This window comes from Budorcas taxicolor, chromosome 10 (assembly GCF_023091745.1).
Source record: "Budorcas taxicolor isolate Tak-1 chromosome 10, Takin1.1, whole genome shotgun sequence".
In the NCBI taxonomy this organism is placed as follows: Eukaryota; Metazoa; Chordata; class Mammalia; order Artiodactyla; family Bovidae; genus Budorcas; species Budorcas taxicolor.
The window spans coordinates 26,024,846-26,038,137 of NC_068919.1; the positions used below are offsets into that span (position 1 = coordinate 26,024,846).

A 13,292-nucleotide genomic window follows, 5' to 3' on the forward strand; every position below is an offset into this window, starting at 1 on the left:
CTGCTGCTGCTGCTAAGTCGCCTCAGTCGTGTCTGACTCTGTGCGACCCCATAGACGGCAGCCCACCAGGCTCCCTCGTCCCTGGGATTCTCCAGGCAAGAACACTGGAGTGGGTTGCCATTTCCTTCTCCAATGCATGAAAGTGAAAAGTGAAAGTGAAGTTGCTCAGTTGTGTCCGACACTCAGCGACCCTATGGACTGCAGCCCACCAGGCTCCTCCATCCATGGGATTTTCCAGGCAGGAGTACTGGAGTGGGGTGCCATTGCCTTCTCCGTTTCTGGGTCATAGCTATGATAAATTCCATAAATGCAATAAGATTCTGTTTTATTGTGTGCTGCAGTTAAAAGACAATGGGCATCTCTTCCCATAACCAGTTGCCATAGATTTCCTTTCGCCTTTTATTCAGTTCCAGGCTTAGTTGCTTAGATGGCAAAGAAGGAATATCATAGATAGAGCTGAAATGAAGAAGGTAAACTTGGAATAAGAACAGTACAATGTATGATTTGGGGCAGGAGAGTCTATGCTTTCTTTTTCCTTCTGTTTTAATTTCCATATCATATAGTTTTGAATGCCAGGGAGTGAGTGCCCTTAGGTCTGCTTTTATAAGATAAGACTGCATTTGACCTAACTCTCTACCTCGGCTCTTGCTATCAAACTCCATGTCCCAGCTCAATAAAATTATGTGTGCTTCCTCCAAGGTGTCATATTTCTTGCTTCCATGTGTGCTCCTATACAGCTCCCTTTGTCAGGATGTCTTTCTTCTCTATCCAACCAATGCTTACTCCAGTTATTTCCTTCTCCTGGAAGCCTTCCTTGCACCTGCTCTGATTTAGATGTCACTCCTCTGCATTTCTACAGCACCCTGTGCATCCTTTAATATTGTGCTTTCATGCCACAACACAACTGCAAATTTAGTTCACTCTGGCCATGCTCCTTACAGTCCTAGATACATCTCCCAGGACTTTGCAGACTCACTAAATATATGTAGAATGGTTGGAGGCTCTGTGGTAAGTAGGTAATTAAAAATTAATACATACTGACTAGGGATTATTTATAAAATGCTCTAGCAAGGTAGTTAGCCAGGCCCTTAGCTAAACAACTACATGAAGTGTCATCTGTGTGCATATTCCAAATGCCGAATACCATTGTAATGACAGAAGCTATAACAGCAGCAATAACAATATACTTTACAAGGTTTAAAGACGTGTTAAATAGTAGAATAAACATACCAGGAAGTTTTTCTAGATAAAGAAACTAAGTTGCAGAGAATTTATTCATTTTGTTCAAATTTCCATGAGAGAAAGTGGTGAAGGTGGGATTTAAATGCACACCTGCCCGACTGTAGATATTATGCATTTAAACATTAAGGATGACAATAGTGAGGCTTCCTTTTTAACAATCACACATACTTTTTTATAGAACTTGAAATACATTTTAAAGTACATTCCTAAATAATGTCCAAACACCCCTTCAGCAGTGTCATCTACAAAGCGTGCTTTGAATTTGTATGTCGAGTCCTTATCTTCCTAATGGCTGCTTTTACCTCTTGATTCCTTAATGTATAAATAATAGGATTTAAGAGAGGTGTGAAAATCGTATAAAACACAGAAAGAATTTTATCTATGGAGTATCTGCTGAAGGGCCATACATAGATAAAGACACAAGGGGCAAAGAACAGAGTCACTACTGTGATGTGTGCTGAGAGAGTGGAGAAAGCCTTAGAGGAACCACTGGCAGTGTGGTGCCTAACAGAGTAAATAATTACCATGTAGGAGAGAAGCAAGAGGAGGAAGCAGACCAGGGACAAGAGGCCACTGTCAGCAATGACCAGGAGTTGGAGTACATAGGTGTCCTTGCAGGCGAGTTTAATCACAAGGGGTAGGTCACAGAAAAAGCTATCCACAACATTGGGACCACAGAAGGGCAAATTCAACATGAAAGCCATTTGACTAGATGAGTGAACAAATCCAACTGCGTAGGAAGATAACAGTAGCCCAAAGAGCACTCGTGGGCTCATGATGGTCATGTAACGGAGGGGTTTGCATATGGCAACATATCTGTCTATTGCCATGGCTACAAGCAACATCATCTCACTCCCACCTAGGAGGTGCATGAAGAACATCTGAGAATAACATCCCCACCAGGAGATGGTCTTCCGGTCTCGGAGGAAATCTGCAATCATCTTAGGGGTAGCAAAAGAAGCCAGGATCATATCAATACATGAGAGATTGATAAGCAGAAAATACATTGGTGTGTGAAGGCATGAGTCAAAAATCACAGTGACTAAGATGAGGAGGTTTCCCAACACAATCCCTCCATAGACCACAGAGAATCCCACAAAGAATAAAATCTGAAGATTCTGAGATTTGGAAAGTCCCAGCAAAATGAACTCAGATACCACTGAACAGTTTGTCTTTTCCATGTCATCCACTTGTCTGGCTGTCTACTTAATCCTGTAATAATCAAAATGAGTAAGAATAAGGAGTATGAAAATTGTGTTTACTTAAAGATGGTTCATGCTGATGTCCAGCTTTGCTATTTAGACACGGTAATGAGTATATAGGCACTTTCTACTTTGGGGAATTTTTGTTGGTCAGTGATTCACTAAATGGTCCAGAGAAGTATCCAAATAATAGTAGAATTCAGAATATACATTTCTGAAAAACAAAAATAAAAATAGTTTATGAAACCACAATTTTATAGGTTGTGAACTTGGAATTAGAGGGCTTCAATACAACAACTAGCTGAGCTATTCATTGAGCAACGTAGAATATGCCATTTCCCTTTTGATGGTCAAGTTCCCTTCTCTGTAAAATAAAAAAATTGGACTACAAGACATCAAAAACCTCTTCGTGCTATAAAGATCTCCATGCATTAGATAATTATGGTGGGTTCTATACTGACAGAGTAATATTGAAAATTTTAATCTGGTAATTAGAAATGTATAAAATATATCCATGATTCTCAAGAACTATATTTTGAAACAGATTTTGGTAAAGAACTATGAATTAAAACATAAATTAAGGTTTAAATATATGCTTTTAGTTCCTGAGAAATCTACCTTTATTTTTCCATGCTCCATTCCCTGTTTCAGTGCAACAATGTCTCACAGCTTAACTAGTGATGGTCATTACACACTTTTTAAAAGTATATAAAAATACAACTTATTCACTCAAAATTTAACTGTGTTCACATCAAATGGCTCTTCTAGAAATCTCGGCAAAAAATAGAAAAGGTGAAAAAAATCCACAGCCAAATGTAACTGATTTTATTTCATTTTTAGTTTTGAATCATTTATTTGTTTTTTGTTTGCTTGTTGCTGTATAGAGGACCACTGTTTGGTTTGTGCAGGTGTATCTGTAACAGGCTTCAAAATAACTGAGAAAGTTTGAGGCAACTAGCTTATACAAATTTTGCAGTAGAATCACCTAATTAAGCCCACGCTTATTGCAAAACTGATTTGACTAGGTTTACTTTTTAAAAATTGCTTTCATCATTCAATTCAGCTCAGTCACTCAGTCATATCCAACTTTGCAATATCATGGACTGCAGCACCCCAGGATCCACACCCATCGCCAATTCCCGGAGCTTACTCAAACTCATGTCCATTGAGTCGGTGATGACATCCAACCATCTCATCCTCTGTCATCCCCTTCTCCTCCTGCCTTCAATCTTGCCCTGCATCAGGGTCTTTTCCAATGAGTCAGTTCTTCGTACCAGGTGGTCAAAGTGTTGGAGTTTCAGCTTCAGCATCAGTCCTTCCAATAAATATTCAGGACTGATTTCCTTTAGGATGGACTGGTTGGATCTCCTTGCAGTCCAAGGGACTCTCAAGAGTCTTCTCCAACACCATGGTTCAAAAGCATCAATTCTTCGGTGCTCAGCCTTCTTTATGGACCAACTCTCACATCCATACATGACTACTGTAAAAACCATAGCTTTGACTAGATGGACCTTGATTGGCTAAGTAATGTCTCTGCTTTTTAAAAATGCTGCCTAGGTAGGCCATAGCTTTTCTTCCAAGGAGCAAGCATCTTTTAATTTCATGGCTGCAGTCACCATCTACAGTGATTTTGGAGCCCAAGAAAATAAAGTGTCTCACTGTTTCCATTGTTTCCCCATCTATTTGCCATGAAGTGATGGGACTGGATGCCGTGATCTTCCAGTCTGCTTCCCTGGTGGCTCAGAGGTTAATGGGTGTGCCTGCAATGCAGGAGACCTGGGTTCAATCCCTGGGTCAGGAAGATGCCCTGGAGAAGGAAATGGCAACCCACTCCCGTATTCTTGCCTGGAGAATCCTATGGATGGAGGAGCCTGGTGGGCTATGTAGTCCACAGGGTTGCAAAGAGTCGGACACGACTGAGCGACTTCACTTTTACTTTTGCTTTGCCATGATCTTAGGTTTTTGCATGTTGAGTTTTAAGCCAGCTTTTCATCCTCCTCTTTCATCCTCCTAATGAGGCTCTTTAGTTCCTCTTCGCTTTCTGCCATAAGGGTGATGTTATTTGCATATCTCAGGTATTGATATTTCTCCCGGCAAGCTTGATTCCAGCTTGTGCGTTATCCAGCCCAGTGTTTCTCGTAATATACTCTGCATATAAGGCCCTCCTTTCCCAATTTGGAACCAGTCCATTGTCCCATGTCCAGTTCTAACTGTTGCTTCTTGATCTGCATACTGATTTCTCAGAAGGTGGGTAAGGTGGCCTGATATTCCCATCTCCTTAAGAATTTTCAAGTTTGTTGTGATCCACATAGTCAAATGCTTTAGCATAGTCATTAATAATTTCTAAATTACCTGTTTTTATAAATCTCCTTCAGTAAATAAAATATAGTCTTTTTGCCCCAATGATACCCAGCAGACAGGGAGAAAATATCTTCATGTGAAGGTGCCTTCTGTGAATCCCAGGGGTATCCATGCATCTTCTAGCCTCAATCCCATCAGTTTCCTACACTTTACTCTCCCAATCATCAAAAACAGAAAGAATAAGCATCATAATAGTGTATATTCTGTTTCTTCAAGACAACTTCATAGTATTAATACATTTTCCAAATGAGGCTGTATTTTTCCCTATATAAACATATCTTTTGGCCAATTTCCTACTCTGAGAAACATGAATTGACTTAAAGCACTAAATTACATCAAGTATGTAAAGTTATTCATCTCCATGTCTAGAAAGTTTATAGCTCCTTTCAGCTACAGTCTAGTACTTTAAGGATCCCTTATTGTGATCCTTTTTAAAATCTAATTTTGAAACTTTATTTAAAGAGAACAGGACAGTTCTCAAGAAACACATAAAGTAATGTATACACATTTTAGCACCTGTGCATGACACTCAAATATCTGTTGAATGAATGGTTGAATAAATGAATTATACAGTATATATTCAGGATTTAAGTTAAAATTAGTTTTAGAGCAAAGTCAATAGAACTGGAAAATTGGGAACTTTAATCATATGTCAAATTGAATGTTGAAGCATTTAAAACAGAAACAATCACCATTTAAAAATATTTGTTAAAAATATAGTCTTTCTTTAGATTACTTTTTAAAAAGTAGATTTTACTAAGGGGGAAAAAAAGAACATGTTACACATAACAGGATCACTAACTGTAAGCCATTTATATCCTAGATAGCTTTCAAGAAAAATAATAATATACTAGTATGGTGTTCATTTGTGTGTTGTGTATATTAGTGTATGTTTAGTTATAAGACAAGTCTTCATGCTATATGCATAGTTATTTCCCTTGGGTTTTTCACTTACAAATTAAAGATATGTTCATATGAGTGCATAAAAATTATGAACTTTTTGCAAGTATACAGAATATGATTTTACATCAATAGATGATGCATATGTAATCACCCCACAAATATAGTTTGTTTTTAAGATTTTAACATTTCCCATAAAAATTCTGTTTTCATCATATCATTGTTTTCTTAACTTATAAATTTTTAACTATATTATGAATCCTCAAATGTTCTTAGGTCTTCACAGTCACCCCCTCACCAACTAATCCAATACAATTTTCTAGTATTGAAAAAATTCAATTTCTCTTTCAGCAGAAACAACCTCCCGGCTTTCTGCATTCTTCATGCATTTCTTTCCCATCCTTGTTTGTTTTCTCCTTCTTAGCTACACAAATTCCTTTGTCATATAACCAAATCCTTCAGAGCACATCAAGGCCTCTCTTGTACATAATAAAACCCTCCATAGATTTGAAACTCATGATAATTTCCACTGTATTTATTGCCCATTTCATGCATTCTATAACTTAACTATTTCCCATATATATCACATATATTACATGTATTAATTCTCAGTCTTCTGAAGGAACACTGGAATAAGAGTTGTTTAAGTTGCTAAGCCATGTCCAACACTTTTGTGACCCTATGGACTAGAGCTCACCAGCCTCCTCTGTCCGTGGGATTTCCCAGGCAAGAACACTGCAGTGGGCTGCTATTTACTTCTCCAGGGGATCATGCAGACACAGGGGTTCAACCTGCATTGCCCACATTGGCAGGCAAATTCTTAACCACTGAGCCACCAGGGAAGCCCAGAATAAGAATTCAGTTTAGTTCAGTTCAGAGAAGGCAATGGCACCCCACTCCAGTACTGTTGCCTGGAAAATCCCACGGACAGAGGAGCCTGGAAGGCTGTGGTCGCTGAGGGTCGGACACGACTGAGCGACTTCACTTTCGCTTTTCACTTTCATGCATTGGAGAAGGAAATGGCGATTCACTCCAGTGTTCTTGCCTGGAGAATCCCAGGGATGGGGGAGCCTGGTGGGTTGCCGTCTATGGGGTCGCACAGAGTTGGACACGACTGAAGTGACTTAGCAGTAGCAATAGCAGTTAGTTCAGTTCAGTCGCTCAGTCGGGTCTGACTCTTTGAGACCCCATGAACTGCAGCATGCCAGGCCTCCCTGTCTACCATCAACTCCCAGAGTTTACCCAAACTAATGTCCATTGAGTCGGTGATGCCATCCAATAATCTCATCCTCTATCATCCCCTTCTCCTCCTGGCCTCAATTTTCCCCAGCATCCGGGTCTTTTCCAATGAGTCAGCTCTTTGCATCAGGTGGCCAAAGTATTGGAGTTTGAGCTTCAACATCAGTCCTTACAATGAACACCCAGGACTGACCTCCTTTAGGGTGGACTTGTTGGATCTCCTTGCAGTCCAAGGAACTCTCAAGAGTCTTCTCCAACACCACAGTTCAAATGCATCAATTCTTCGGTGCTCAGCTTTCTTTATACTCCAACTCTCACATCCATACATGACTACTGGAAAAACCACGGCCCTGACTGGACAGACCTTTGTTGGCAAAGTAATGTCTCCGCTTTTTAATATGTTGTCTAGGTTAGTCATAATTTTCCTTCCAAGGAGTAAGTGTCTTTTAATTTCATGGCTGCAATCACTATCTGCAGTGATTTTGGAGCCCCCCAAAATAAAGTCAGCCACTGTTTCCACTGTTTCCCCATCTATTTGCCATGAAGTGATGGGACCAGATGCCATGATCTTAGTTTTCTGAATGTTGAGCTTTAAGCCAACTTTTTCACTCTCCTCTCTCACTTTCATCAAGAGGCTCTGTAGTTCTTTAATTCTTCTAATAAGAATTAGGCACATTTATTCTAACACTAGGTATCTCTGACTCCTAGGGTTAAATTTCTAGTGTGATTTCCTTCCCAAATAAGGAATTTTTAAGGTCCTTGAAAATATACAAATTATTTCTCAAAATACTAATACAGTTTATGAAAGCCATCAATAAAGCTGTTGAGTGAGTGAAACCATACAGATATTTAAAAAGAAAAAAAATTCTAAAAATTTGTTAATATTTTTAGAATAATATTTCTAAAACATATAACTAATAATTTTTACATGCCAGTGGATTTTTCTACTTTTATTCCTTTATGTTTTTATATTGTTGCACTAATCTATGATTCTCCTTTAAAGAATATTTTTATATATAGGCTTTTAATCCAAAACCTAACACATATACATACAGAGAAAGCACACACACATACACACACACATTCATACAATCGCCCACACACCACACAGACTCCCTAAGGGTATGGAGAAGGCAGAAGTCAGAGAAAAGAATCTTTTCTTTTCAAAAGGATCATTTTGATTGTCTGCCTGGCATCTTCCCTTTCTGCAAAAGCAAAGTCCTTCACTTCTCTTTCTTAGACAAAAAACTTTCAGATTATTCTAAAACAGTTGAGGATAAAGACGGATATATGAAACTCTTAAATTAACATTTTAATTCTAATGCTTAAATGGTAAAGAATCTTCCCATAATGTGAGAGAATTGGGTTCATTCCCTGGGTTGGGAAGATCCCTAGGAGGAGGGCATGGCAACCCACCCCAGTGTACTTGTCTGGAGAATCCCTGTGGACAGAGGTGCCTGGCAGGATACATACAGTGCATGGGGTCACAGAGAATTGGACGTGACTGAGTGACTAAGTACAGTGCATAGACTCATGTGCAGGAAGTATAACTGAACTATTTACTTATAGAAGATTATAGTCATCAAAATATGATAAGAAAAGGACAAATTGTGGTTGATTACCTAGTGATTTAGGGTTTCCCAGGTGGTGCTAGTGGTACAGAATCCACTTGCTAATGCAGAAAAGATAAGGTCCCAGTTTTGATCCCTGAGTCAGGAAGATCCCCTAGTGATGGCAATGGCTACTTTCTCCAGTATTCTTGCCTGGAGACTCCCAAGGACAGAGGAACCTGGAAAGCTACAGTCCATGGAGTCACAAAGAGTTGGATACGACTGAAGGAACTTAGCATGCACCTAGTGCTTTATCTACAAAAATAAAATGTTCAAATATTAGAGAACAGATAAAAGATTTATTCTATTAAAGCAGAGACATTACTTTGCCAACAAAGGTCCATCTAGTCAAGGATATGGTTTTTCCTGTAGTCATGTATGGATGTGAGAGTTGGACTGTGAAGAAGGCTGAGTGCCGAAGAATTGACGCATTTGAACTGTGGTGTTGGAGAAGACTCTTGAGAGTCCCTTGGACTGCAAGGAGATCCAACCAGTCCATTCTGAAGGAGATCAGCCCTGGGATTGCTGTGGAAGGAATTATGCTAAAGCTGAAACTCCAGTACTTTGACCACCTCATGCGAAGAGTTGACTCATTGGAAAAGACTCTGATGCTGGGAGGGATTGGGGGCAGGAGGAGAAGGGGATGACAGAGGATGAGATGGCTGGATGGCATCACTGACTCGATGGACGTGAGTCTGAGTGAACTCTGGGAGAGGGTGATGGACAGGGAGGCCTGGCGTGCTGCGATTAATGGGGTCGCAAAGAGTCGGACACAACTGAGTGACTGAACTGAACTGAACTGAAAGTTTATATTTTAATATTTGTAATCTTAATACATAAAAACGTTAAAGAAAAGTGAATATTCTTGGGTCAGATTTGCAAAAGTCATATCCTTATCCATATGATACTAGTCAATTTAGCTGACTTTTTTTCTTTAAAAATAGAATAGAATAAATTGATGTGTTAGATGTGGTAGGTTTATAAGCACAAGAGAATAACACATTTCTTGGGAAACAAGAGGGAACTTTGCATTCACCCAGTTACTATTTTAAATAAACACTGGCATAGTTCACCATAAAATTTTTGTTGGCAATAACATTGACATGATAAAGTTTGACATGGACAGATTGAAAATAAAATCACTTGAGTTGTATCAAAGTGTACTCAATCATATAATTTTCTTCATGTTGTCACACACATTATGAGACTATGCTATATTTATATGACAACTAGAATAATAATGCCTTCTAGAATTTTATAATTTTATCGCATTGTTCAGCTTCTAAATGACTTTTCACATCTGATTCTACCTATGGACACTGTGATTATAAGCCAGTATCCAGGAATGTTTCTGTATTGTTTTAATCTACATTAAAACTGACTCCATGACTTACCAACTCTACAGAGTGTTTCAGAACATCACTTGACTCGGGGCACACTGAAACCTGGAGAGTGTCTCACTCCAAAATAATTGTATTATCCCTAAAATACTGACACAGATGAATATTCAATTTCCTAGGGAAAAAAGGATCATAAATATTGAGATGGTGGTAATAAAAAAGGATATATTTTGAGACCTAACAATACCCAACTGATGATCAAATACCAATGGGAATTATTAAAGATGCTGCATTGTTTTCCCTTAATTACAATAGAATTAAACATTCTTTTCTAGTATCACATAATTATAGAAATTGATATGCTTTATTTATGGACAACAGAAAAGAGGGCAATATAAAACCACTCTCAGGTCTGGTATATTCAAATTATGAAAATTTACTTGAAGAGTTTTAAAAAGCATCAAATACAAAATATATCTGACTTTTACTGTAAACTAACTTTAGTTTTTTTAATGTATTTAATGTATTTTAAATACAACTGGGCCTATTAAAATACAAACTTGAAAAGATAATGTTAGGTAATTATATTTCCCTCTATTTCCTCATTTCCACCTCCAGTTTTAAGAAACTTTTCCTGTGGAGTATTTCCTTTTACTCTTATATTTAACTGAAAAGTACATTTTCCATTAATATTAGCAGACTTTCATGTCTGTATCCACTCCTATTCAAAGTAACATACGTTTTGAATTGCCTGTTTCAGTTTTCAGTAAGACCAGTGCTCTAAGAATGATGAGAAATGTGAATACCACATAATTAAATGTTTCTTGGATAATTTTTTGTATATTAATAACAAAAAATGCCTTTCTTGACCAGAGGAATTGCATTCATATGAAGTACACTGATAGACTCTGCAATGTTATAAATCTTTACTTGTATTCATAGTGGTTGCTTCTATAAGAGGCTAAGCAGATTTAAGAGCTGAATAGGTGTCAGTTCTATTGAATATCTGTTTTTATACCACTGGAGTTTCAGGAATGAATCCAATACAATCCATTTTCTGATTTTGTGCAGGTTTGCCATCAGAGAAATTTGCCTTAACTCATCTTTAGATTATTTTTCCCCATGGGCATCGAGCTCAGTTCAGAGAAGTGGCTTCAGCAGCTGTGTATGAGAGATATATGGACATCTATTTCTTGTTTGATGTTCCCATGTCAATTTATTTCATGACCCCAAGTGGCTGCTTCTAAGAATTCTAAGTCATCTGAAAGACCTTGCAGATGCATTCCAGTTTCCTGGCTCCAGGTTTTTTTTTTAAATAGGTTTCTACATGACCTTTTAAATTTTTCTCAAAGTTCCCATTAAAGTTTCCATGACCAAGTTCTCAAGATAAGAGTGGTTTTATTTTCCAATTATCTAGAGCCAATGTATTTGACCACATAGGAAGAACACTGGTTTAAGAGACTATCAATGTCTGAAGTTATCATTGTGACTATGAACAGAATTCCTGCTGCAATACTAACATGGGATACTTGGCACATTTGTCATGCAGATTTCCCTTTTACCTTTTTCAACATTTTTATTGCTTATTGGGACTGACTGTGGCTGATTAATAATGCAAAGGGCAACATGGCCTTCATTCTGGAAAGCCCATCACTAATCCAAAAAGCTTATTTGGTTTGACCAGGAAAGAATCAAATGGCTTAGACTGGGCTGTCCAAGTTAGTAGCTACCAGACAAACATGATTATTTTAGATAACCTCTGTTTCATTTTTCTTTCGTTTCTTCTTTTTTCCTTTCTTCCTTCTTTCTTTCCTTCTTCCTTCTGTCATTCTCTCTTTCTCTATTTCACTTTTGTGGTTTCTTTAGAGTATGTCATATGTAACTTTAAATTACATAATATAAGTTTTCCAGTCCTGGCAACGGGACTGGAAAAGGTCAGTTTTCATTCCAATCCCAAAGAAAGGCAACGCCAAAGAATATTCAAACTACCACACAGTTGCACTCATTTCACACGCTAGCAAAGTAATGCTCAAAATTCTCCAAACCAGGATTCAACAGTTCATGAACCAAGAACTTCCAGACATTCAAGTTGGATTTAGAAAAGGCAGAGGAACCAGAGATCAAATTGCCAACATCTGTTGGATCATAGAAAAAGCATGAGAGTTCCAGAAAAACATTTATTTCTGCTTTATTGAACTGTTTGGATCACAAGAAACTGTGGAAAATTCTTCAAGAGATGGAAATAAAAAAAAAAAAAAAAAAGAGATGGAAATACTAGACTACCTCACCTGCCTCCTGTGAAATCAGTATGCTGGTCAAGAGCAACGGTTAGAACCAGACATGGAACAACAGACTGGTTCCAAATTGGAAAAAGCCTTAGTTTTTCAGCTGTGTCTGACTCTTTGCAATTCCATGGACTATAGCCTGCCAGGCTCGTCTGTTCATGGGGTTTTCCAGGCAAGAATACTGGAGTGGGTTGCCATTCCCTTTCCTAGGGTATCTTCCGAACCCAGGAAACGAATCTGGGTCTCCTGCATTGCAGGCAGAGTCTTTAACATCTGAGCCACCAAGGAAGCCGTCCAAATTTGGAAAGGAGTACGTCAAAGCTGTATATTTAACTTATATGCAGAGCACATCTCGTGAAATGCCAGGCTGGATGAAGCACAAGCTGGAATCAAGATTGCCAGGAGAAATAACAATTACCTCTGATACACAGATGACACTACCCTTATGGCAGAAAGAGAAAATGAACTAAAGAGCCACTTTATGAGGGTGAAAGAGGAGAGTGAAAAAGCTGGTTTAAAACTCAACATTCAAAAAACTAAGATCATGGCATCCGGTCCCATCATTTCATGGCAATAGATAGGGAATCAATGAAAACAGTGACAGACTTATTTTCTTGGGCTCCAAAATCACTGCAGATTGTGACTGCAGCCATGAAACTGAAAGACGCTTGCTCTTTGGAAGAAAAGCTATGACCTACCTAGACCACATATTAAAAAGCAGAGACATTATTTGGCTGACCAAAGTCTGTCTAGTCAAAGCTGTGGTTTTTCCAGTAGTCATGTATGGATGTGACAGTTGACCATAAAGAAGGCTGAGTGCTGAAAATTGGATGCTTTTGAACTGTGGTGTTCGAGAAGACACTTGAGAGTCCCTTGCTCTGCCAGGAGATCAAGCCAGTGAATCTTAACGGAAATCAATCTTGAATATTCTTTGGAAGGACTGATGCTGAAGCTAAAACTCCAATACTTTGGCCACCGGATGTGAAGAACTGACTCGTTGGAAAAACCCTGCTGGGAAAGACTGAAGGCAGGGGGAGAAGGGGATTACAGAGGATGAGAGGATGACAGAGGATGAGATGGTTGGATGTCATCACCAACTCAATGGACAAAGTT

General features: G+C 38.5%; 1 protein-coding gene across 1 annotated transcript; it reads right to left on the bottom strand.

Moving 5' to 3' along the window:
• Positions 1–1,484: 1,484 nt before the first annotated feature.
• Positions 1,485–2,423, bottom strand: LOC128054027 (olfactory receptor 4K13). The gene has a single exon (XM_052646561.1). The coding sequence runs from the start codon at positions 2,421–2,423 to the stop codon at positions 1,485–1,487; it is 939 nt and encodes a 312-aa protein (XP_052502521.1).
• Positions 2,424–13,292: the final 10,869 nt, after the last annotated feature.

Bases quoted from the DNA above. Each gene is read 5' to 3' on its own strand.
- LOC128054027 (XM_052646561.1), bottom strand. From the start codon at position 2,423: ATGGAAAAGACAAACTGTTCAGTGGTATCTGAGTTCATTTTGCTGGGA.